The sequence below is a fragment of the Heterodontus francisci genome, chromosome 44, assembly GCF_036365525.1.
Source record: "Heterodontus francisci isolate sHetFra1 chromosome 44, sHetFra1.hap1, whole genome shotgun sequence".
NCBI lineage: Eukaryota > Metazoa > Chordata > Chondrichthyes > Heterodontiformes > Heterodontidae > Heterodontus > Heterodontus francisci.
In genome coordinates, this window is record NC_090414.1 from 14,707,317 (window position 1) to 14,729,125 (window position 21,809).

Consider the following 21,809-nt stretch of genomic DNA (forward strand, 5'->3'; position numbering starts at 1 on the left):
CAGGGCTACGGGGAAAAGAGCAAGGAAGGGGATTAATTGGATAGCTCTACGAAAGAGCTGGCACAGGCATAATGAGCCAAATGGCCTCCTTCTGTGCTATACCATTCTATGATTCTGTGATCTGCACTGAGAGTATTGTGACCACTTACAGTATCCACACAGGGTGAAGGATATGCAGAGTCAAGAGATAATGGACATAAGGGCAGCCAAGATATTACCTAACCTCAGAGTTCTTAGTTAAGAGGGCTGGCTTCAAGATGCAGACTTGGAAGGGATATGACTGAGGTTTTTACAATGATGAACAATTTGGACTTTGGTTGGATAGGATCATAGGATCATAAATCAACAAGCAGAGTAGAACTAGAGGGCATGGATTAGGCACAGAGTTAATTTAGATTCCAGAAAGTAGCTATTTTCAGATTGAGCCATCGCCTTCTGGAACCAATTTCCTGAAACTGCATATGGACCTCCTGCAAGTCCTTTAAAAGGAAACTTAACATATTCACAAGTGAAGTGGCCATTGACAATGAATCGTTAGCTGGGACCAGATGGTGGAAAGGGAGCCGGGAGGAAGGAAAGAACATCAGTCGACTTCGGGCCAACGATATTCATCTGTGCCAGCTGTGGAAGGGATTGCCACTCATGAGTCAGCCTCTACAGCCACAACAGGTGATGCTCAACTCAGAAGTGACATACTGCCCAGGCGCAGTCCATTGTCTTTTGTGATGGACAGATGCCTACTACTACTACTAGTTTTGCTGGGATTATTTATGACAGGCTTTGGGCTATAAAAGTCTCCTGGAACCTCCCTTGATTGCCTTGGATTTCCAGCTTTGGCTCAACGATAGCACTTTTACCTCTGAGTCAGAGGTTGTGAGTTTGAGCCCCACTCCAGAGACTTGAGCCCATAACCTAGGCTGAGACTGCAAAGCAGTACTGAGGGAGTGCTGCACCATCAGAACATGCCTTTCGGATGAGATGGTAAATTGAGGCCTTATCTCTCCTCTTGGATGGATGTTAAATATCTGATGACACTATTGGAAGACATGCAGGGAAGTTCTCCTGGTGTCCTGACAAACATTAATCCCTCAACCAATGCCTAAAACACATTATCTGGTTATCAATTAATCAACCATTGTTGTTTGTGAGACCTTGCAGTGTGCAAATTGGCTCCCACTTTTACCTACATTACAACAGTGACCACGGTTAAAAGTACTTGATTGCCTGTGAAGCACTTTGGGATATCCTGAGGACATGAAAGGTGCTGAATAAATGCAAGTCCATTTATTTTTGAGGTGTTGAACAGGAATTTCCAATTTTCCCTGAATTGGTGCAATTTATTTTCACTGTTGTCTGAATGGGCTGAACTTGATGGGCATGATGCTCTTTTCTCAGCTTCTTTTTTGTAATTTTTATATCACTTTCCATTTATCCTGCCTGTAATTCTAAAGCTTAGCCATCCTTTATAGTTTCTGGTAACTCATATGGAACACATGTTAAATTTAGGATCTCAGTTTTGAGTGCAGTCAGCTGGTAAAATATCCCATCAGACAGAACTTTGTTGACAGTCAGAGACGAAAGTCCCAAGAAAATTCCAGGAATGGCGATACAGCAATGGAATGAGATCATCGTCTGTCTGCAGCAACACTGTAGACCCTGTCCAAATTGTACGTATGGGCTTATTTAAATAACTCAGTTAGGTCTCCCTCACCCGTACAAGGATGAACATAACAGTCCACCTCAACTGTCAGAATCACACCCCTCCAATACTGCAGGTGGACATTGAGGAAGGGCCAGAGGAAACAGGCTTTAGGTGTTTTACATGCTCCTAACAACATTTGGAATTGAGTACCCTTCCTTGGACAGTTTTGGGCCTTTTGTAAGCTCACAACAGCTCTGTTGGGAAGCTGCTGGAGAAGATACTGAGGGATAGGATCTATTCCCATTTGGAAGAAAATGGGCTCATCAGTGATAGGCAACATGGTTTTGTGCAGGGAAGGTCATGTCTTACCAACTTAATAGAATTCTTTGAGGAAGTGACAAAGTTGATTGATGAGGGAAGGGCTGTAGATGTCATATACATGGACTTCAGTAAGGCGCTTGATAAGGTTCCCCATGGTAGGCTGATGGAGAAAGTGAAGTCGCATGGGGTCCAGGGTGTACTAGCTAGATGGATAAAGAACTGGCTGGGCAACAGGAGACAGAGAGTAGTAGTGGAAGGGAGTTTCTCAAAATGGAGACGTGTGACCAGTGGTGTTCCACAGGGATCCGTGCTGGGACCACTGTTGTTTGTGATATACATAAATGATTTGGAGGAAAGTATAGGTGGTCTGATTAGCAAGTTTGCAGACGACACTAAGATTGGTGGAGTAGCAGATAGTGAAGGGGACTGTCAAAGAATACAGCAGAATATAGATAGACTGGAGAGTTGGGCAGAGAAATGGCAGATGGAGTTCAATCAAGGCAAATGCGAGGTGATGCATTTTGGAAGATCCAATTCAAGAGTGAACTATACAGTAAATGGAAAAGTCCTGGGGAAAATTGATGTACAGAGAGATTTGGGTGTTCAGGTCCATTGTTCCCTGAAGGTGGCAACGCAGGTCAATAGAGTGGTCAAGAAGGCATACGGCATGCTTTCCTTCATCGGACGGGGTATTGAGTACAAGGGTTGGCAGGTCATGTTACAGTTGTATAAGACTTTGGTTCGGCCACATCTGGAATACTGCGTGCAGTTCTGGTCGCAACATTATCAAAAGGATGTGGATGCTTTGGAGAGGGTGCAGAGGAGGTTCACCAGGATGTTGCCTGGTATGGAGGGCGCTAGCTATGAGGAGAGGTTGAGTAGATTAGGATTATTTTCATTACAAAGACGGAGGTTGAGGGGGGACCTGATTGAGGTGTACAAAATCATGAGAGGTATAGACAGGGTGGATAGCAAGAAGCTTTTTCCCAGAGTGGGGGATTCAATTACTAGGGGTCACGAGTTCAAAGTGAGAGGGGAAAAGTTTAGGGGGGATATGCGTGGAAAGTTCTTTACGCAGAGGGTGGTGGGTGCCTGGAACGCGTTGCCAGCGGAGGTGGTAGACGCGGGCACGATAGCGTCTTTTAAGATGTATCTAGACAGATACATGAATGGGCAAGTAGCAAAGAGATACAGACCCTTAGAAAATAGGCGACATGTTTAGATAGAGGATCTGGATCGGCGCAGGCTTGGAGGGCCGAAGGGCCTGTTCCTGTGCTGTAATTTTCTTTGTTCTTTTGGGTGTGAGCTCCATTGGGAGCCTAGGGAGAGCATAGTAGGAGGAATTTCTGGGAAGTAGCCCATTCCAAAACATGGGGGTTGGGTGCAAGACTCATTCACTCTCAGCAATTCCATCCCTCTCCAGATTGGAACTTGATCTGGATCTTACACAGGGCAGCAATCGGCAGATCAAGGTTCCTCTCCAAGGTCTTGAGTTTTCCGTCACAAAGATGAGAATTGAAGTTTTGATGAAGGTTGTGCATCTGACCAGAGAAAAAAATTGGATAATTGTGTTGATTTCCTGGTACCACTACTGTTTAGAGGCATTGAGTGTATAAAGACCTGATCAAACACAATAAAAGGCTTACGTTGCAACCATATTTGGTGTCAGATGGTGTGAGATCCAACGCAGATTGGGTGATCGCTTTGCGGAACACCTTCGCTCAGTCCGCAAGAATGACCCTGAGCTTCCGGTTGCTTGCCATTTTAATTCACCACCCTGCTCCCATACCAACATTCCTCTCCTTGGCCTGCAGTAGTGTTCCAGTGAACCTCAACACAAGCTCGAGGAACAGCACCTCATCTTCCGATTAGGCACTCTAGGCTGAGTTCAACAATTTCAGAGCATGACTGCCTTTTTTATTTTATTTTACTTTTTAACCATGGGCCTGTCTTAAACTTGTGTTTCAGGTTTTTGCTTTTGGATAGAGCTTTTCATTATTTTGCCATTTACATTCTCTCTGGACTAATGTTTTGTCTTTTAATACAACTATTAGCATTCCCTTTGGCCTTTGTTCTGTGACATCTTTGTCATTTAATCTCTCCTCCCCCCTGCCCTATCACACACCTGCCCTTTTGTTCTTCTTCTGGACTTGATCTTCCTGGCAGTGGCGAGGCTCCGTACGAAGGTTGTATTGGAGAAAGTAATGGGGCTGAAGGTTGATGAGTCCCCAGGACCTGATATTCTACATCCAAGAGTGTTGAAAGAGGTAGCTATGGAGTTACTGGATGCATTGGTGATCATCTTCCAAAATTCTATAGATTCTGGAGCGGATCCTGCAGATTGGAAGGTCACAAATGTCACCCCTCTATTTAAGAAGGGACAGAGAGACCAAACAGGGAATTACAGACCTGTTAGCCTTACATCAGTCGTTGGGAATTGCTAGAATCTATTCTAAAGGATGTGATAAATGGACACTTCGATAATAATTATCTGATTGGGCAACGTCAGCATGGATTTACGAATGGGAGGGGAATCAGTGGACATGGTATACTTGGATTTTCAAAAGGCCTTTGATAAAGTCCCCAACAGGAGGTTGATTAGCAAAATTAAAGCACATGGGAACATGGGATAGGAGGTAATATACTGGCATGGATTAAGGATTGGTTAACAGGCAGAAAGCAGAGAATAAACGGGTCATTCTCGCATTGGCAGGCTGTGACTAGTGGGGTACCGCAGGGATCAGTGCTTGGGCTCCAGCTGTTCACAATATATATCAATGATTTGGACGTGGGGACCAAATGTAGTATTTCCAAGTGCGCAGATGACACAAAACTAGGTGGGAATGTGTGTTGTGAGGAAGATGCAAAGCGGCTTCAAGGGTGTTTGGACAGACTTAATAAGTGGGCAAGAATGTGGCAGATGGAATATAATGTGGAAAAATGTGAGGTTATCCACTTTGGTAGGAGGAACAGATGTGCAGAGTATTACTTAAATGGTAAGAAATTAGAAAGTGTCCTTGTCAATAAGTCACTGAAAGCTAACATGCAGGTGCAGCAAGCAATTAGGAAGGCTAATCGTATGTTAGTCTTTATCGCAAGAGGATTTGAGTACGGGATTAGTGAAGTCGTGCTTCAATTGTATAGAACCTTGGTTAGACCACACTTGGAGTACTGTGTGCAGTTTTGGTTCCCTTACCTTAGGAAGGATATTATTGCCATAGAGGGAGTGCAATGAAGGTTCACCAGACTTGTTCCCGGGATGGCGGAATTGTCCTACACAGAGAGATTGGGGAAACTGGGCCTGTATTGTTTAGAGCTTCGAAGAATGAGAGGTGATCTCATTGAAACCTACAAAATACTTAAAGGGATAGACAGGGTAGATGCAGGTAAGATGTTCCCCCTGAGTCTCGAAACAGGGGACACAATTTCAAAATAAGGGAGAAGCCACTTAGGACAGAGATGAGGAGAAATTTCTTTACTCAGAGGGTTGTGAATCTTTGGAATTCTCTACCCCAGAGGTCTGTGGAAGCTCAGTCATTGAGTACGTTTAAAGCAGAGATTGACAGATTTCTAAATACAAATGACATAAGGGGATATGAGGATAGTGTGAGAAAAAGGGATTGAAGTGGATGATCAGCCATGATCGTATTGAATGGCAGAGCAGGCTCGATGGACTGAATGGCCTACTCCTATGTTCCTAAATGTTGAAGGTAAGTGTTTTGGGTGGGGGGGGAGGGGGGGAGAAGGCAAATGCTGAATTTAATTGTTATTGGGAGGGGAAGGGGCGATAAATTTATTGGCGGTATTTTGGAGGGGGGTAGACCTTTAAAAATGTAAATGACCCGACAGGGCAGGCTGCCCTTTAAAATGGTGCCAGCGCTTGCGCACAGGCAGCTGCGCCCATTGCTGGCATCGGAGAGCATGTCCCCTCCACGTGCTCTGGGGGGGGTGGGGGGGAATGGGTGGCGGCCTGACCGGTTCCTTATCCTGGGTCGCCACAAGGACGATCGGGGCAGCCTGGCGACGCACAGCTCCCATGTGCTGCCGCTCCCGGTGACGGGAGACGAAAATCCAGCCTGTTAACTCTGTTTCTCTCTCCACAGATGCTGCCAGTCTTTGCTGAGTATTTGCAGCATTTCTGTTTTTATTTCATATTTCCAGCAGCTGCGGGATTTTGCTTTAATGTTGGTGTCAGATTCAAATGGTCTTGCAAGTGACAATGTCGATCTACAGATTCCTTATTGGCTGTAAACTGATCTACGAAGATGGATTTTAGCCAATTGAACGCCATTTTTTTCTCACGTAGGAACAGGTGAGTAAACATGTTTTAAATAGAAAAGATGTGTAGAACTGTCAGCAAAGAGAAAGTTAATATTAAAGTAAAAATTGAGGATGGAGAAGAGAGATGGGAGACAAAAAAGAAATTGAAAAGTTAGTGAGCAGGTAGGGCAAGGTGAGAACTGGTGGCCGGAATTTTACGGCCCCTCAATGAGTAGGCTGGTGGCGGGGGTGCATAAAATTGAGTGGGAGGCAGGGGGGCCCAACCCCCTCCTGCCCCGGCTGCAATTTTACGCGGGGCAAGAAACGGCCCGCCCGCCCCAAGCCAATCAAGGCCCTTAAGAGGCCAATTAGCTGCCACTTAAGGGCCTCCTCCCACCACCACTGGTATTTTATCCTCAATGGCTGGACGGCAAAGGGCCCAAGAACCCCACCTGGTAAAACCAGGCAGCCTTCTAGCCAGCTGGTGTGGGGGCGGGGGAATGGCCCCCCTGATCGGGCATCCCGTGCCCCCGAAACCACAGCTGCCCCCAACGCAGAACGCTCTCCGCACACCACCACCGCCCCCACCCCACCCCCACAACTGACCCCCTTTGCCTCGCCGGAGCTCGGCCGATTGTCCCCTGTGCTTCCTGTTGCCTCCAATGGCGGGGTGTAGTCCCAGCAGTGGATACCACTCCCGGTGGTGCTGCTGGGACTAAGAGCTGCTGGTTCCGCTCATTGGCTGGCAGCTCCATTTGGCAGGGCTTCTGCCTCAAGGAGGTGGAAGTCCCAACCAAGATCAATTAAGGGCCTGGGGAGTGAAAAATCCCAGCCCGGCTCCCCAGGCCCGGTGGAGGCAGGCTCGCCACTGACTTTTCAGCTGGTGGGCAGGGCCTCCTATCCAATGTAAAATTCCAGCCAGTGTTACAGTGTGAGCTTTAAGTCTGTGATAATGGGGTTTGTTGCAGCATCACAGTGCATGAACTGAAAACAATTTAAAAGGTACAACTGGCCAGACAGCTTGGAATCTGGAAGCTGCCAGTAAATGAACAGAAAATTATAAAGAGCAGCACAGAGTGTTTTACTTCAGGTGCTGAGATGTCTATTCTGGAATTGAGTCTGTTTTGATATCTATTACTGCATGTTGCCCCTCGATTGGAATTCCAACCCTTTTAGGAAACAATCCGGGGGGAGCCCACAAACCCAAGCAGACTGGTGGTGGGCCATAACTGTAGCATTAGGAGTTCGTGGAGAGCACTGCGATGACAGACAACCATATCTGCAGCGTCTACACCTCAAGGACCTTCAGCTCAAGCGTTGTTGAACTGGAGTCCAAGCTGCGGACATTGCGGGGCATCAGGGAGGGGGAGAGTTATCTCGACACTTAATTGCAGGAAACAGCCACACCCCTTAGGTTCAGTCGAACTCTAGAGTTGGTCAACGGTCAGAGGCAGGAGGGTGTGACTGCAAGTCAGGCAGGTATGGTGATGTAAGAGGCTCAGCCCTGACTTGGACCAACAGGTACAAGGTACTTGCTACCTGTGTGGATGAGAACAGGGACTGCAGGGTGGATGAGCAATTTGACCACAATACCATGGTGCAGGAGGCCATTCGAGTGGGGAGAGTGAATAGCAATGCGGTCGTGATATGAGATTCTACAGTCAGGGAATAGATACTGTTCTCTGCAGTCACGACCAGGAGTTCTACAGGTTTTGTTGCCTGCTTGGTGCCAGGATTAAAGACGTAGCAGCATAGGAGCAGGAATACGCCATTCAGCCCATCGAGCCTGCTCCGCCATTCAATGTGATCATCGCTGCTTTTCTATTGTTCCCTGCAAAGCGGACAACCTCACATTTTCCCACATTACAGTCCATGTGCCAATATTTTTCCCACTCACTTAACCTATCCATACCCAGTTGCAGATTCTTTGGGCTGAAATTTTAAAGCTTGCCACCCGAACTTGGCAACCAGCCTCAAAAAGCGGCAGGGCGCACACGCAAGATGTGTGCCGCGGAGCCGCCACAATATTTCGGGCGGTGGATCATTTACATGGAAGGGGGCGGCTCATCCGCCCCCAGTGACGTAAACTGGGTGGAAGTTCCACCCCGGCAACAGCGAAGGGCTTCAGGCCGTTCCGTTTCACTGAAACGTTTAAAGTCACGGGTTTAGAAAAAACATTAAAAATAAAAATTTATTCACACTTACAATCCCCTCCCCCACTCCAATGAATAATAATTTTATTATTTGTCCTCTCCCCCCAATAAAAGTAAATTCTCAATCCCGACCTTTCCCCCCGAACTCTTTTTTAGTTTAACCTTCAACCCCTTCCCACCATCCCCCTCAACCAATCCCACTAGTTTTTTTGCCCACTGGCCCCTGCCCTAAAAACGTCACTCCTCCCCCTGCCCCACCAGTGTTCAATTTCGGATCTCCGAGGTAAATAATGATTCAATAGTTAACATTTATTTGAATATTTAAATTAAGTGTCCGTGGCTGATGGCCAGTGGGCCATCCTGAGGCCTCGCCGCTGCCGGTAATAAGGGGCGGGGTCTTCCTGGCGTTGAGGCCCATGGCGAGCCTCTACCGGAGGTATTATTCAAGCCCCACCCCCCACCCCTGCCACGACCTCCGCCGCTGCGGGGCTGGTAAATTCCAGCCCTTTGTGTCCTCCTCACAATTTGCTTTCCTAACTATCTTTGTATCACCAGCAAATTTAGATACAATACACTCGGTCCCTTCATCCAAGTCATTAATACGGATCATAAATAGTTGGAACCGGTTAGACTGTTTCTTGGGATTGGGGGATTGTCCTATGAGGAGAGATTGAAGGTGCGTTGAGTAGATGAGGCTTATATACCCTGGAGTTTAGAAGAATGAGAGGAAATCTCATTGAAGCATACAGGGTGGAATTTTATGCTCTCCCACGCGGTGGGTTTGGAGTGGGGAGAGCATAAAATTGGGTGGGATGGTGAGCCTCCAGCGAAATTTAGTCCGGGGCAGGAAGCCTGTGAGTGGCCTTCCAGTCCCGTCGCCAATTGAGGTCCTTGACTGGGTAATTAATTCCTAATTCAGGGCCTCTTCCTGCCACATCCACAATTAACCAAGCGACTGGCAGCCCTGTCACCGCACGGGAAGCACGGCCACAAAAACCTTCGTGCCTGAATGAGGGACGCGGCATTGGGAAGGGGGGGGGCGCCCGCTGAAGGGCCACCTCCCCTGCCCTTGCTGCTGATCTCCCTCTCCCGTTCCCACGTGAGACCCCTCCCACCCTGACTTACCTTAAGCCTGGAATCCAGTGCTGCTCCTTTGAGTCTGGTCGTTACAGTTCCGCGGTGGCGCTGATTGGCCAGCAGCTCTGCAAGGACGGGACTTTCGGCAATGGGGTCCGAAATCCTACGGAAAGCCCGCTGTCAAGTGCCTGATTGGCACTAAATTCGGCGGGCCTTCCATACAAGAGGCGTTGCGGGGATCTCGGCATCGGTTTCTCCCGACGCCAAGACCCCCGCCACCAGCAAAGATTCCACCCATAAGATTCTTATTGGGCTTGACACGGAAGATGCTGAGAAAATGTTTCTCCTCAGAGAGAGTCTGGAACACAGTGTCACAGTCTCAGAATAAGGGGTTGGACATTTAGGACTGAGACGAGGAGAAATGTCTTTACTCAAAGGGTTGTGAATCTTTGGAATTCTCCACCCCAGAGAGCTGTAGATGCTCAGTTGTTGAGTACATTCATGACAGAGGTTGGTAAATTTTGGATACTAAGGGAATTAAATGGGGATAGTACAGAAAGGTGGAGTTGAGGTAGATCTGCCATGACCTTGTCAAATGGCCTACTTCAGCTTCTATTTTGTTTTTTGTTCTTATGATTTGTTTCCCTGTTTTGAAGAGAAAGTGCAAGTCATAGAAAATTACTTTTCCCAATTCACCTTGTATTTATATAGCCATTTCATATGGAAACAACTCCAAGCGCATCACACCACAATGTACTATTTGGAGAGGTGCGACTTCTTACTTAGGCAAAAAATTTTTGTCACTAATTTTCATGAAGCACGGTGAAAAATTACAGTACTTACACAATCAGTAAATGGACTTTCTCCTTCAGCTGCAACAAAGAAAACACAGATCAATAAGTCAATGGATTGGATTTTAAGGAGCCCTCAATGTCGGGATCTGTGGCAGGGGTGGGGGGCCTGAAGATGGTCCCGGATGAGGCCCACCACGGACCTCAACGCTGGCAGGTCCCAGCCCGATATTACCAGCGGCGGCGAGGCCTCGCGGCAGCAACCCCCCCCCCCCCCGGCCGCCGCTCGGCAACAGGACCTCAATTTAAATATTTAATTAAATTAAAATACCTGAATTAATTATTCTCCCGTCGCCTCCAGATGTCCCGCTGCGATCTTCGCGCCGGCGAAAGTCACTGCCGCACCTTCGGATCCCCATCCGGGGAAACGAGGCACAACACTGGTGGGGAGCGAGGAGGAGGCAAGTTTCTCCGTGCGGGAGGTGGGGGGGGGAATGGGGTCAAATTAACGTTATGGGTGTAGGGGATGGTGGGAAGGGTTATACTTTAAAGTTTGTGCATTTGTTGGGGGGGGGGGGGAAGGTCAGATGGTAAAGGTAAGTGTTTCCAAGGGGAAGGGCAAATATTTAACTTAATTAAATATTAATTTATTTAAATGAGCCGCTGCACTTGGAATCGCTGCGGCTCTGTGGCGTGCAGCCTGCAGAGGCGGCCCGCCATTTTTTCACTCGCCGTCAATTTTGGCGGCGGCCTTATAAAATTCAGCCCAATAAGTCACTCGTCCCTGCTGAGCAGCTCGCACTTAAGGAGAAAAATGGTTCTCAATTTGCAACCCGGCTTTAAGATTTGAAAGGTTGAGTTTTTGGAAATGTTAGAAAAACATATATAGAAAGGATGGGCTGAATTTTACGAGCTCGCCGTTCATCTCGGCAATGAGCTTCAAAGCTGATGGCCCGCGCGCGCGGGCTTTACTCCACGGAGCCACTGTGATATTACATGCAGCGACTCATTTACAAAGCTGGGGCGGGCGATCCATCCCCATCAACGGCATCCGCTTCAGGTCCCATCATTACGAAGTAAGGTGTTGAGGGGAAAGTTCAGTCAAATTTATTTAAAAACATTACATTCATGTTTCCAGCCACTCTCCCACTCCCCCATAACAATACACTCATTCGTTGCCGTCTCCCCCGCCAAAATACTTACCTTGTTTACCTGACCTTCCATCCCCCCCAAAAATTCACAAACTTCTAACCCCTTCCCGTCACCCCCCTAGACCAATCAGGTAAATCCCCCAACCACGACATCCAACATCGGCCGGCGGGCTGGCGGGGGGGGCGGGGTCGGTAAAATTCACCCTACATTGGCTAACAGTCGTGTAATTGAGCTGTAGAGCGGATTGTGTAATGTCAACTAGACTGCAGCAGCAGCCCATTACACAACGATCGCCACCTACACACTCTTTCTGACCACAACCTTACTTCCTGTTGTCACGATTTTTTGGATATGCTTTTCTGTCAACATTTCCCACACAATTTTGCTACGTCAACCGTCACAGGCTCTGGCCACTAGTCAGCGCTTTGGAGAGAGCTTCTGAAGTAAATAAAGAAGGACTTGCATATATGTAGCACCTTTCACATCCTCAGGACGCCCCAAAGAGTTTCACAGCCAGTGAGGTATTTTTAAAGTTGTTATTCATCCAATGAATGTGGCTAAAGGCACAGACAATTCATCCATCCTTAAAACTTTAAGTTTTCAAGCTAATCGTCTGAGTTTTTTTTAAAAGCTTTTGCTCTTGGCATGCGGGAGTCATTGGCAAGGCTGCATTTATTGCCCATTCCTAGTTGCCCTGAGAAGGTGGGAGCGAGCTTCCTTCTTTAACTGCTATAATCCTCGTGCTCCCATTGGGCTGTTCGGAAGGGAGTGGCAGGATATTGACTGTGCAACAACAGGGATTTTTGTCCAAACCAGGGTGAGGTGTGACTTGGGGGTAGTTAAAGGTGATGGTGTTCCCATGATGTTACATCTCTTGTGGAGCTTCTCAGCGCTGCAGGTTATTGGGCTACAGGGTATCAAAGTAAGATTGGTGAGTTGTTGCAATGAATCCTGTAGATCATACACAGCGCGCCAGTGGTGGAGGGGGTGGATACTGAGTTCGGTGCAATCAAGTAAGCTGCTTTGCACTGAATGGTGCCAAGCTTGAGATTTATTCCAAGTGCAAATGGGGAGAATTCCAATGATTCCTAACTTGAGCTTTACAGGTGGTGGACAATCTTTCGGGAATGACATTTCATATTTTTTTTATTTTTTATTTAGAGACACAGCACTGAAACAGGCCCTTCGGCCCACCGAGTCTGTGCCGACCATCAACCACCCATTTATACTAATCCTACACTAATTCCATATTCCTACCACATCCCCACCTATCCCTATATTTTCCCTACCACCTACCTATACTAGGGACAATTTATAATGGCCAATTTACCTACCAACCTGCAAGTCTTCGGCATGTGGGAGGAAACCGGAGCACCCGGAGGAAACCCACGCAGACACAGGGAGAACTTGCAAACTCCACACAGGCAGTACCCGGAATTGAACCCGGGTCGCTGGAGCTGTGAGGCGGCGGTGCTAACCACTGCGCCACTGTGCCGCCCAGATACTCAGTATCTTCACTTCATAGAACGGTTACAGCACAGAAGCAGGCCATTCAGCCCGTCATGTCTGCGCCAGCTCAGCTAGTCCCACTCCCCCACATTTTCCCCATGGGCCTGCAATTTGTTTACCCTTCGGCTAATTATCCAATTCCCTTTTGAAAGCCACAGTTAAATCTGCCTCCACTAGACTCTCAGGTGCTGCAATCCAGATCCTAACCACTCAATGCATAAAGAAGTTTTCCCTCATGTCGCCTCTGGATCTTTTGCCAATCGTCTTAAATCGGTGTCCTCTGGTTCTTGACCCTTCCACCAATGGGAAAGGTTTCTCCCAATTTACTCCGTCCAGACCCATCATGATTTTGAACACCTCCATCAAATCTCTTCTTCTCTAAAGAGAATAGCCCCGGCTTCGCCAATCTATCGAGGTAACTGAAGTCTTTCATCCCTGGAACTATTCTTGTAAATCTTTTCTACACCCTCTCCAATGCCTTCACATCCTTCCTAAAGTGCGGTGCTCAGAACTGCACACAATACTCCAATTGTGATCGAACCAGTGTTTTACAACCATAACTCCCTTGCTTTTGTACTCTATGCCTCTCTTTATAAAGCCCAGGATCCCATATGCCTTATTAACTGCTTTCTCAACTTGCCCTGCCACCTTCAATGATTTGTGCACATATCCCTCTGTTCCTGCACCCGCTTTATTTTATATTACCTCTCCTCGTTCTTAATTCTTCCTACTTACCAGTAGTGTGAAACATACAAAATAATTTGCCATTTTGACTTAATTTCAATAAAGGGAAATTACCGAGGTACCATACATTTATTTTCAGCTTGCATATGGCCTTTTTTTTTTTTACTTGCTACTGCCATCATTTTGTAATACACTAACTGACACACACATGCTCACACACGGCACAAAAAATAGGGTAAAATTATTGAGCCGCAGGAATCAGAAGATCCCAATTTCAGTTCCCAGTCTGTGCTGAGTTGATCTCACCCAGGGCAGCAATTGAGATGATGGGCATGTCTCAATCCCAGGGTTAGGAGATACGAAACAAAACTGGTGATGAGCCAAAGAGGGAGAGATTAGCTGGGCTGACCAAAAGCTTGGTCATAAAGGCAAGATTTTAAAAGGAGGGTCTTAAAGGAGGTGGTAGAGAAGCAGAGGCATTTACGGAGACAATTCCAGACCAAGTGGCCAAGGCAGCAGAAAGCACAGTGCTCGACAGTGGGCAGTAGATGCACAAGACGCCAGAGTCAAATGAATGGACAGTCCTGGAGGAGGAACAGTGAGGCCATAGAGGGATTTAAATTTGAACTATTGGAGGGGTCAGGAGTCAATGTAGATCAGTAAGAATAGGGGTGATAGCCATCAGGACTTGGTGAAGGATAGGATACTGAAAGCAGAGTTTCAGATGAGCTGATGTTTAACGATGCTGTGGGATGGGAGTGCGGCTCAGAGAGTATTGGAATAGTCAGATCTGAAGGTGACAAAGGCACAGATGAGAGTTCCAGTGGGAGATGGGCTGAGATAGGGATGTTTAAGTTGGCAGATGTAGCTGTAATGGAGAAGCTCAGTTCGGGATCACATACGATGCTGGTTTTGCAAACAACCTGCTTTAGCCTGATATAGTGGATTAGGGAGAGGGATGGAGTTAGTGGAGGGGGCCAAAGATGATAGATTCAATTTTCCCAATCTTTAACTAGGGAGAACTGCGGCTCACTCAAGACTGGAAGTTAGATAAACAATCTGACAGCACAGAGACAATGGAGGGTGAGGGCTGTGGTGGAGAGGTAGAGCTGGGGATCTTGAAATTCTCATCCTTGTTTTCAAATCCCTCCATGGCCTCATCCCTCCCTATCTTTGTAAACTCCTCCAGTCCTACAACCCCCTATTTCTCCTCTATTTCAGCGCTCCTTTATTTCTAGCTTCTTGGACACACCCAATTTCAATCTCCAAACCACAGGGGGTGGGGGAGGCGGGGGGGGGGTGAGCCATGCCTTCAGCTGCCAAGGCCCTCAGCTCTGGAATTCCCTTCCCAAACCTCTCCACCTCTCTTTCCTCCTTTAAGAGGCTCCTCAAAATCTATCTCTTTAATCACACTTTTGGTCATTTGCTGTAACATTTCCTTATGTATCTAGGTGTTAAATTTTGTTTGATAGCTCTCCCGTGAAGCGCCTTGGGGTATTTTACAATGTTAAAGGCACTATATAAATACAAAGTTTTTTTTCATTCGTTTCATGCGATGTGGGTGTCGCTGGCCAGGCCAGCATTTATTGCCCATTCCTAATTGCCCTTGAGAAGGTGGTGGTGAGCTGCCTTCTTGAACCGCTGCAGTCCACGTGAGGTAGGTACACCCACAGTGCTGTTAGGAAGGGAGTTCCAGGATTTTGACCCTGTGACAGTGAAGGAACGGCAATAAAGTTACAAGTCAGGATGGTGTGTGGCTTGGAGGGGAACTTGCAGGTGGTGGTGTTCCCACGCACCTGCTGCCCTTGTCCTTCTAGTTGGTAGAGGTCACGGGTTTGGAAGGTGCTGTCGACGGAGCATTGATGTTTAGTTTAGTTTAGTTTAGAGGTACAGCACTGAAACAGACCCTTCGGCCCAACGAGTCTGTGCCGACCATCAACCACCCATTTATACTAATCCTACACTAATTCCATATTCCTACCACATCCCCACCTGTCCCTATATTCCCCTACCACCTACCTATACTAGAGGCAATTTACAATGGCCAATTTACCTATCAATCTGCAAGTCTTTGGCATGTGGGAGGAAACCGGAGCACCCGGAGGAAATACACGCAGACACAGGGAGAACTTGCAAACTCCGCACAGGCAGTACCCAGAATTGAACCCGGGTCGCTGGAGCTGTGAGGCTGCGGTGCTAACCACTGCGCCACTGATGTGTAGTTGCAGTGCATCTTGTAGATGGTACAGACTGCTGCCACTGTGCGTCGGTGGTGGAGGGTGTGAATGTTTGTGGATGGGGTGCCAGTCAAGTGGGCTGCTTTGTCCTGGCTGGTGTCGAGCTTCTTGAGTGTTGTTGGAACTGCACCCATCCAGGCAAGTGGAGAGTATTCCATCACACTCCTGACTTGTGCCTTGTAGATGGTGGACAGGCTTTGGGGAGTCAGGAGGTGAGTTACTCACCACAGGATTCCTAACCTCTGACCTGCTCTTGTAGCCATGGAATTTATATGGCTACTCCAGTTGAGTTTCTGGTCCATGGTAATCCCCAGGATGTTGATAGTGGGGAATTCAGCGATCTTAATGCCGTTGAATGTCAAGGGGAGATGGTTAGATTTTCTCTTGTTGGAGATGGTCATTGCCTGGCACTTGTGTGGCATGACTGCTACTTGCCACTTATCAGCCCAAGCCTAGATATTGTTCAGGACTTGCTGCATTTCATCACGGACTGCTTCAGGATCTGAGGAGTTGCAAATGGTGCTGAATATTGTGCAATCATCAGCGAACAGCCCCACTCTGACCTTATGACTGAAGGAAGGTCATTGATGAAGCCACTGAAGATGGTTGGACACTACCCTCAGGAAATCCTGCAGTAATGCCCCAGAGCTCAGATGATCAACCATCTTCCTTTGCACTAGGTACAATTCCAACCAATGGAGAATTTTGCCCGATTCCCATTGACTCCAGTTTTGCTAGGGCTCCTTGATGCCATACTCGGTCAACTGCTGCCTTGATGTCAAGGCCAGTCACTCTCTTCTCAGCTTCTGAGTTCAGCTCTTTTGTCCATGTTTGAACCAAGGCTGTAATGAGGTCAGGAGCTGAGTGGCCCTGGTGGCGTCACTGAGCATGTTATTGCTAAGCAAGTGCCATTTGATAGCAGAGTCAATAGAGTCATAGAGTTAAACAGCACAGAAACAGGCCCTTCGGCCCATCATGTCTGTGCCGACCATCAAGCACCTAACTATTCTCATCCCATTTTCCAGCAATTAGCCCGTAGCCTGACACCTTCCACCACTTTACTGATGATCGAGAGAAGACTGATGGGGCAGTAATTGGTCAGGTTGGATTTGTCCTGCTTTTTGTGGACAGGACATACCTGGGCAATTTTCCATATTACTGGGCAGATGCCAGTGTTGTAGCTGTACTGGAACAGCTTGGCTAGGGGCACAGAAAGTTCTGAAGCACAGGTCTTCAGTACTATTGCTGGAATGTTGTCACGGCCTGTAGCCTTTGCAGTATCGAGTGCCTTCAGTCGTTTCTTGATATCACACGGAGTGAATCGAATTGGCTGAAGACTGGCATCTTTGATGCTGGGGACTTCAGGAGGAAGCCGAGATGGATCATCCACTCGGCACTTCTGGCTGAAGATTGTTGCAAATGCTTCAGCCTTATCTCTTGCACTGATGTGCTGGGCTCCCCCATCATTTAGGATGGGGATATTTGTGGACCCACCTCCTCCAGTTAGTTGTTTAATTGTCCACCACCATTCACGACTGGATGTGGCAGGACTGCAGAGCTTAGATTTGGTCTGTTGGTTGTGAGATCGCTTAGCTCTGTCGATTGCATGCTTACGTTGTTTGGCATGCAAGTAGTCCTGGTTTGTAGCTTCACCAGGTTGACACCTCATTTTGAGGTATGCCTGGTGCTGCTCCTGGCATGCCCTCCTGCACTCTTCATTGAACCAGGGTTGATCCCCTGGATTGATGGTAATGGTAGAGTGGGGGATATGCCGGGCCATGAGGTTACAGATTGTGGTTGAGTACAATTCTGCTGCTTCTGATGATCCACAGCGCCTCATGGATGCCCAGTTTTGCATTGCTAGATCTGTTTGAAATCTCTCCCATTTAGTACGGTGGTAGTGCCACACAACACGATGGAAGGTATCCTCAATGTGAAGATGGGACTTTGTCTCCACAAGGACTGTGCGATGGTCACTCCTACCAATACTGTCATGGACAGATGCATCTGCGGCAGGCAGATTGGTGAGGATGAGGTCAAGCATGTTTTTTCCTCTTGTTGGTTCTCTCACCACCTGCTGCAGACCCAGTCTAGCAGCTATGTCCTTTAGGACTCGGTCAGTAGTGGTGCTACCGAGCCACTCTTGGTGATGGTCATTGAATTCCCCCACCCAGAATACATTCTGCGCCCTTGCCACCCTCAGTACTTCCTCAAAGTGGTGTTCAACATAGAGGAGTACTGATTCATCAGCTGAGTGGGGTGGGGGGGGCGGGGGGTGGTGGGTAGGTGGTAGGAGATTATTGTTGTTGGCACCCTACCTAACATATACTTTGTTGACTTCCCTTCCTGCCCATTTTCTTTTTCATGGGTATATGAAGCACTGTGAAATATCTTTCTACAGTCAAGGCACTACAAGTTGTTACCATACACACTGCAGCCATGTTGCAAAGAGCGGGGATCTACAAACAGTTTTAAAAAAGGACTGAACGTTTCGAGGTGCCCCACTATCTGTGGGGCCTTGCAAGCAATGGGTGGCTTATTAGAAAATCTTGGGTGCACTGTCTGTGATTTTCAGAACATTTATCGTTAAGTTTCACAGAATTCTTAATCCTATTTGCTTGTTGGATAACTCTAGAAATTCTAAACATCTGAATTAATGAATCTATTGATAATATATTAAAAAATCTTACATTTGCACATTTTCTGTGTCAATTTTCCCTATGTCCACATTTACAATGGAAACTGCTGATGTAAACATGTCACGCTGTAATTATACCCTCCCACCAGTTGCTGCTCTGCAGCATCTCAGAGTCCTCAGTCTGTATTGCAGAGAAATTCCAGTTATACTTCTCTGCTTCTGAAATTCCTGTAAGTTTCATCAAAGTATTACATAAAATTATTACAGACTTTATCATTTCAAAATTAAAGTTTAAATATGCCTGCTGTCTTGGCCCAATTATCCCACTATCACCTGATGACTATACTTGGTCTTCACTGCCCATGTGTAATGATCAACTTGAAGCTGACTAAAACTTAATATCATACAGCACAGAAGGAGGCCATTGTGCCTGTGCTGTCTCTCTGAAAGAGCTATTCAATTCGTCCCACACTCCTGCTCTTTTCCATAACCCTGAATTTTATTCCTTCACAAGTATTTATCCAATCTCCCTTTGAAAGTTACTATTGAATCTGCTTTCACCACCCTTTCAGGCAGTGCATTCCAGATCACAACAACTCAGTGTTAAAAAGTTATCATTCCACACCCCCCCACCCCCACCACCTCCACCTCCGCCAGTTCTTTTGCTGATTATCTTAAATCTGTATCCTCTGGTTGCTGACCCTCCTACCAGTGAAAACAGCTTCTCCCTATCTACTCTATCAAAACCCGTTTTAATTTCGAACATCTTACGCCTGTAAGATCTTTTAAAATCACACTTCACCCAAACAATTACACAGCTCCTCACACAAACAAAATCCTGGTCAGCTCAATCTGGAGCAGGTGAATGGAGATAGTTTTGCAATGGGTAGCTTAAGTCAGCTCAACATGCCTCTTTGCTCCCCCTATAGAACAGCACTGGGTGGGGCTCGGCCCCCAGACTGCCAAGCGGCTTTTTTGGATACCGCATTATGCTTGACAAGTAACGGAGTGAACTAAAAGTAAGTAAATGTGATGGGGTTGAAAACTAAAAAAAAAGGAAGATCTCATATCACATTGTTTAATTCTTGTGTCAGACACCTATAAATCTGTATTTAAAAGAAATGCATTTACCTGCATATGATTGCTGCTGCTCTGATCTTAGTTCAATATACAAGGTACAGACATATGGATAAGAGATGAGGACTTTGTCACCTTGTTTAAATCGCAGTTCTGACAATCTTTCCCATTCGTTTTTATCTTGGATATTGTTAAAGTTCAAGCGGTAAAGGAGAAACTGTTGGATAAAGTCCCTCTCATATCAAAGCTCACTCAAAATACATCAAGGACACTCCAGCAGACATCTGAAACAAAAAGTCCTTGCATTTATACAGGACCTTTCACATCCTCAGGACACTCTTCAGTGCTTCACAACCAATGAGTCACTTTTGTAGTGCAGTTACTGACACAATATAGGGAAATGTGGCAGATGATCTGCGCACATCAAGGTTTCATAGGCAACAGTGAAATGAATAACGAGGTAATCTATGTTAGTTGGTTGAGGAAGGATACCACAAGATGGGGAAAAGCAACTGGAGGAATCAAAAGAGTTGCAGAGGAAAGAAAACGAGATAGTGATACGCAGTGCGAAAGGAGAAGGTATTTAAAGGGTAACAATATCAAGCAGAATTTTGAGACTCGGGATACTGGAGCAGAGGAATATTAAGAGGACAGAGGCAGTAAATGGGGGAAAATCTATTTCCACTGGTTTGTGAGTTGCAATAAACTTAAGATTATGAAAGGAACGAAGGTAGAGGCTATAAGATTATTTTACACAGAGGATTGTGAAGGCACGGATTGGAACAAGCAGAATCGATAACAACTTTTAAAAGGGAAATGGATAAATAGTTATATAAGAAAAACAATGAAAGAATACAAGAACATAAGAAATAGGATCTGGAGCAAGGAAATGAGACTAAGTAGAGGGCTTTTTCAGAGAGCTAGCGCAAGCATGCTGAGTCAAATGGTCTACTTCTTCACTTTGATTCTATATAATCATTGGAAAGTTCAGTACAGAAGGAGTCTTTCTTTATTCAGGGTGTGGGTGCCGTTGCAAGGACAGCATTGATTGCCCGTCCCTAATTGTTCACTCGCCTTCTTGAACACAACTGAGTGGTTTCTTAGGCCATTTCAGAGGGCAGTTAAGAGTCAGACTGGGTAAAGATGGCAGATTTCCTTCCCTAAAGGACACTAGTGAGTCAGATGGATTTTTTCTTTTACGACAATCCGATAGTTTCATGGTCACCATTCTGATAAGAGCTTTTCATTCCAGATTTATTCAGTTAACTGAGCTTAAATTTCCCAGCTGCTGTGATGGAATTTCAACTTATGTCACTGGATCATTAGTCCAAGCCTCTGGGTTATTAGTCCAGTAACATAACCACTATGGTATTGTAGATTCCACCCCATTTGCTCCAACACACATATGGTGATACTAGCCCTTCGTCTGATCCAGCTGTTCTATTTCCATTTCTCTGCTCTTTCCCCACACCTTTGAATGTTTATCCGCAAGGGTTTATCTAATTCCCTCTTACATATCGTGATTGGTTCAGCTTGCGCAAAAGCGTCCCGTATTCTAATAACATTTCATTGAAAGTTTCCTTCTACCTTGCCCCCTTCTGCTTCAAGTACTAATCTTAAATGTATGTGCTTTTGTTGCCATTCTCCAGCTAGTGGAGATAATCTTTCACTGCTGGCGCTCTCAAAACTTTGAAAAACCTGAACAGACCCCTTCCGTTCACTCACTGTTCCCGCAAACATATCACTAGTTTTCAGGTCTTTCATCAGAAGTATATTTTGCTGTTTCACCCTCAGCAACGCTGGATTCCAGGGTGCCTTTCAATTCCTGACACCCACTCGTGTTGTGTGAAGCTGACGCAGACACGATGGGCTGAATGGCCTCCTTCCGCGCTGTAAATTTTTATGATTCTCATTGAACAAGCTGCAAAGGATACACGGGAAGATGGTGAAGTGCACTGTGGTAAATGGTTGTAAACTGTCCAGATTCCCAAGCACTGTGCGAATGGCATCCTGCAACAAACCAACATTAATTGAGCACCACCACATCATGTCTCTATGGGGTAGCTTCTCAATTCAGGGCATTCTCCTATTCTACTTTATTATTCTTATATGTACTGTAACTTTTTAATTATGATCAGTTTTCGGATAAGTAGATTATGCAGGTAGTTTTAATAACATTATAAACATTGACACATTGTACACTCAGAATGTTTCGTTGTAGATTAGCACAAGCTAAGGGTTAGGGAACCTGAAGTGTGCAGGGATGGT

General features: G+C 46.4%; 1 protein-coding gene across 5 annotated transcripts in view; it reads right to left on the minus strand.

The window, feature by feature from the left end:
• LOC137356083 (membrane-anchored junction protein) overlaps nucleotides 1-21,809 on the minus strand; it is a 141,685-nt gene that overhangs the window by 77,949 nt on the left and 41,927 nt on the right. For all 5 annotated transcript variants that reach the window (XR_010970993.1, XM_068021891.1, XM_068021892.1 and 2 more), the window contains exons 4-6: nucleotides 21,476-21,551; nucleotides 19,596-19,721; nucleotides 10,297-10,325 (exon numbers count right to left, since the gene is read on the minus strand). Coding sequence is in view for 4 of the 5 variants with exons in the window: in XM_068021891.1 (XP_067877992.1) it covers nucleotides 10,297-10,325; nucleotides 19,596-19,721; nucleotides 21,476-21,551 (231 nt within the window). In the remaining variant the exon portion in view is untranslated. The remainder of the gene's footprint in view (nucleotides 1-10,296; nucleotides 10,326-19,595; nucleotides 19,722-21,475; nucleotides 21,552-21,809) is intronic.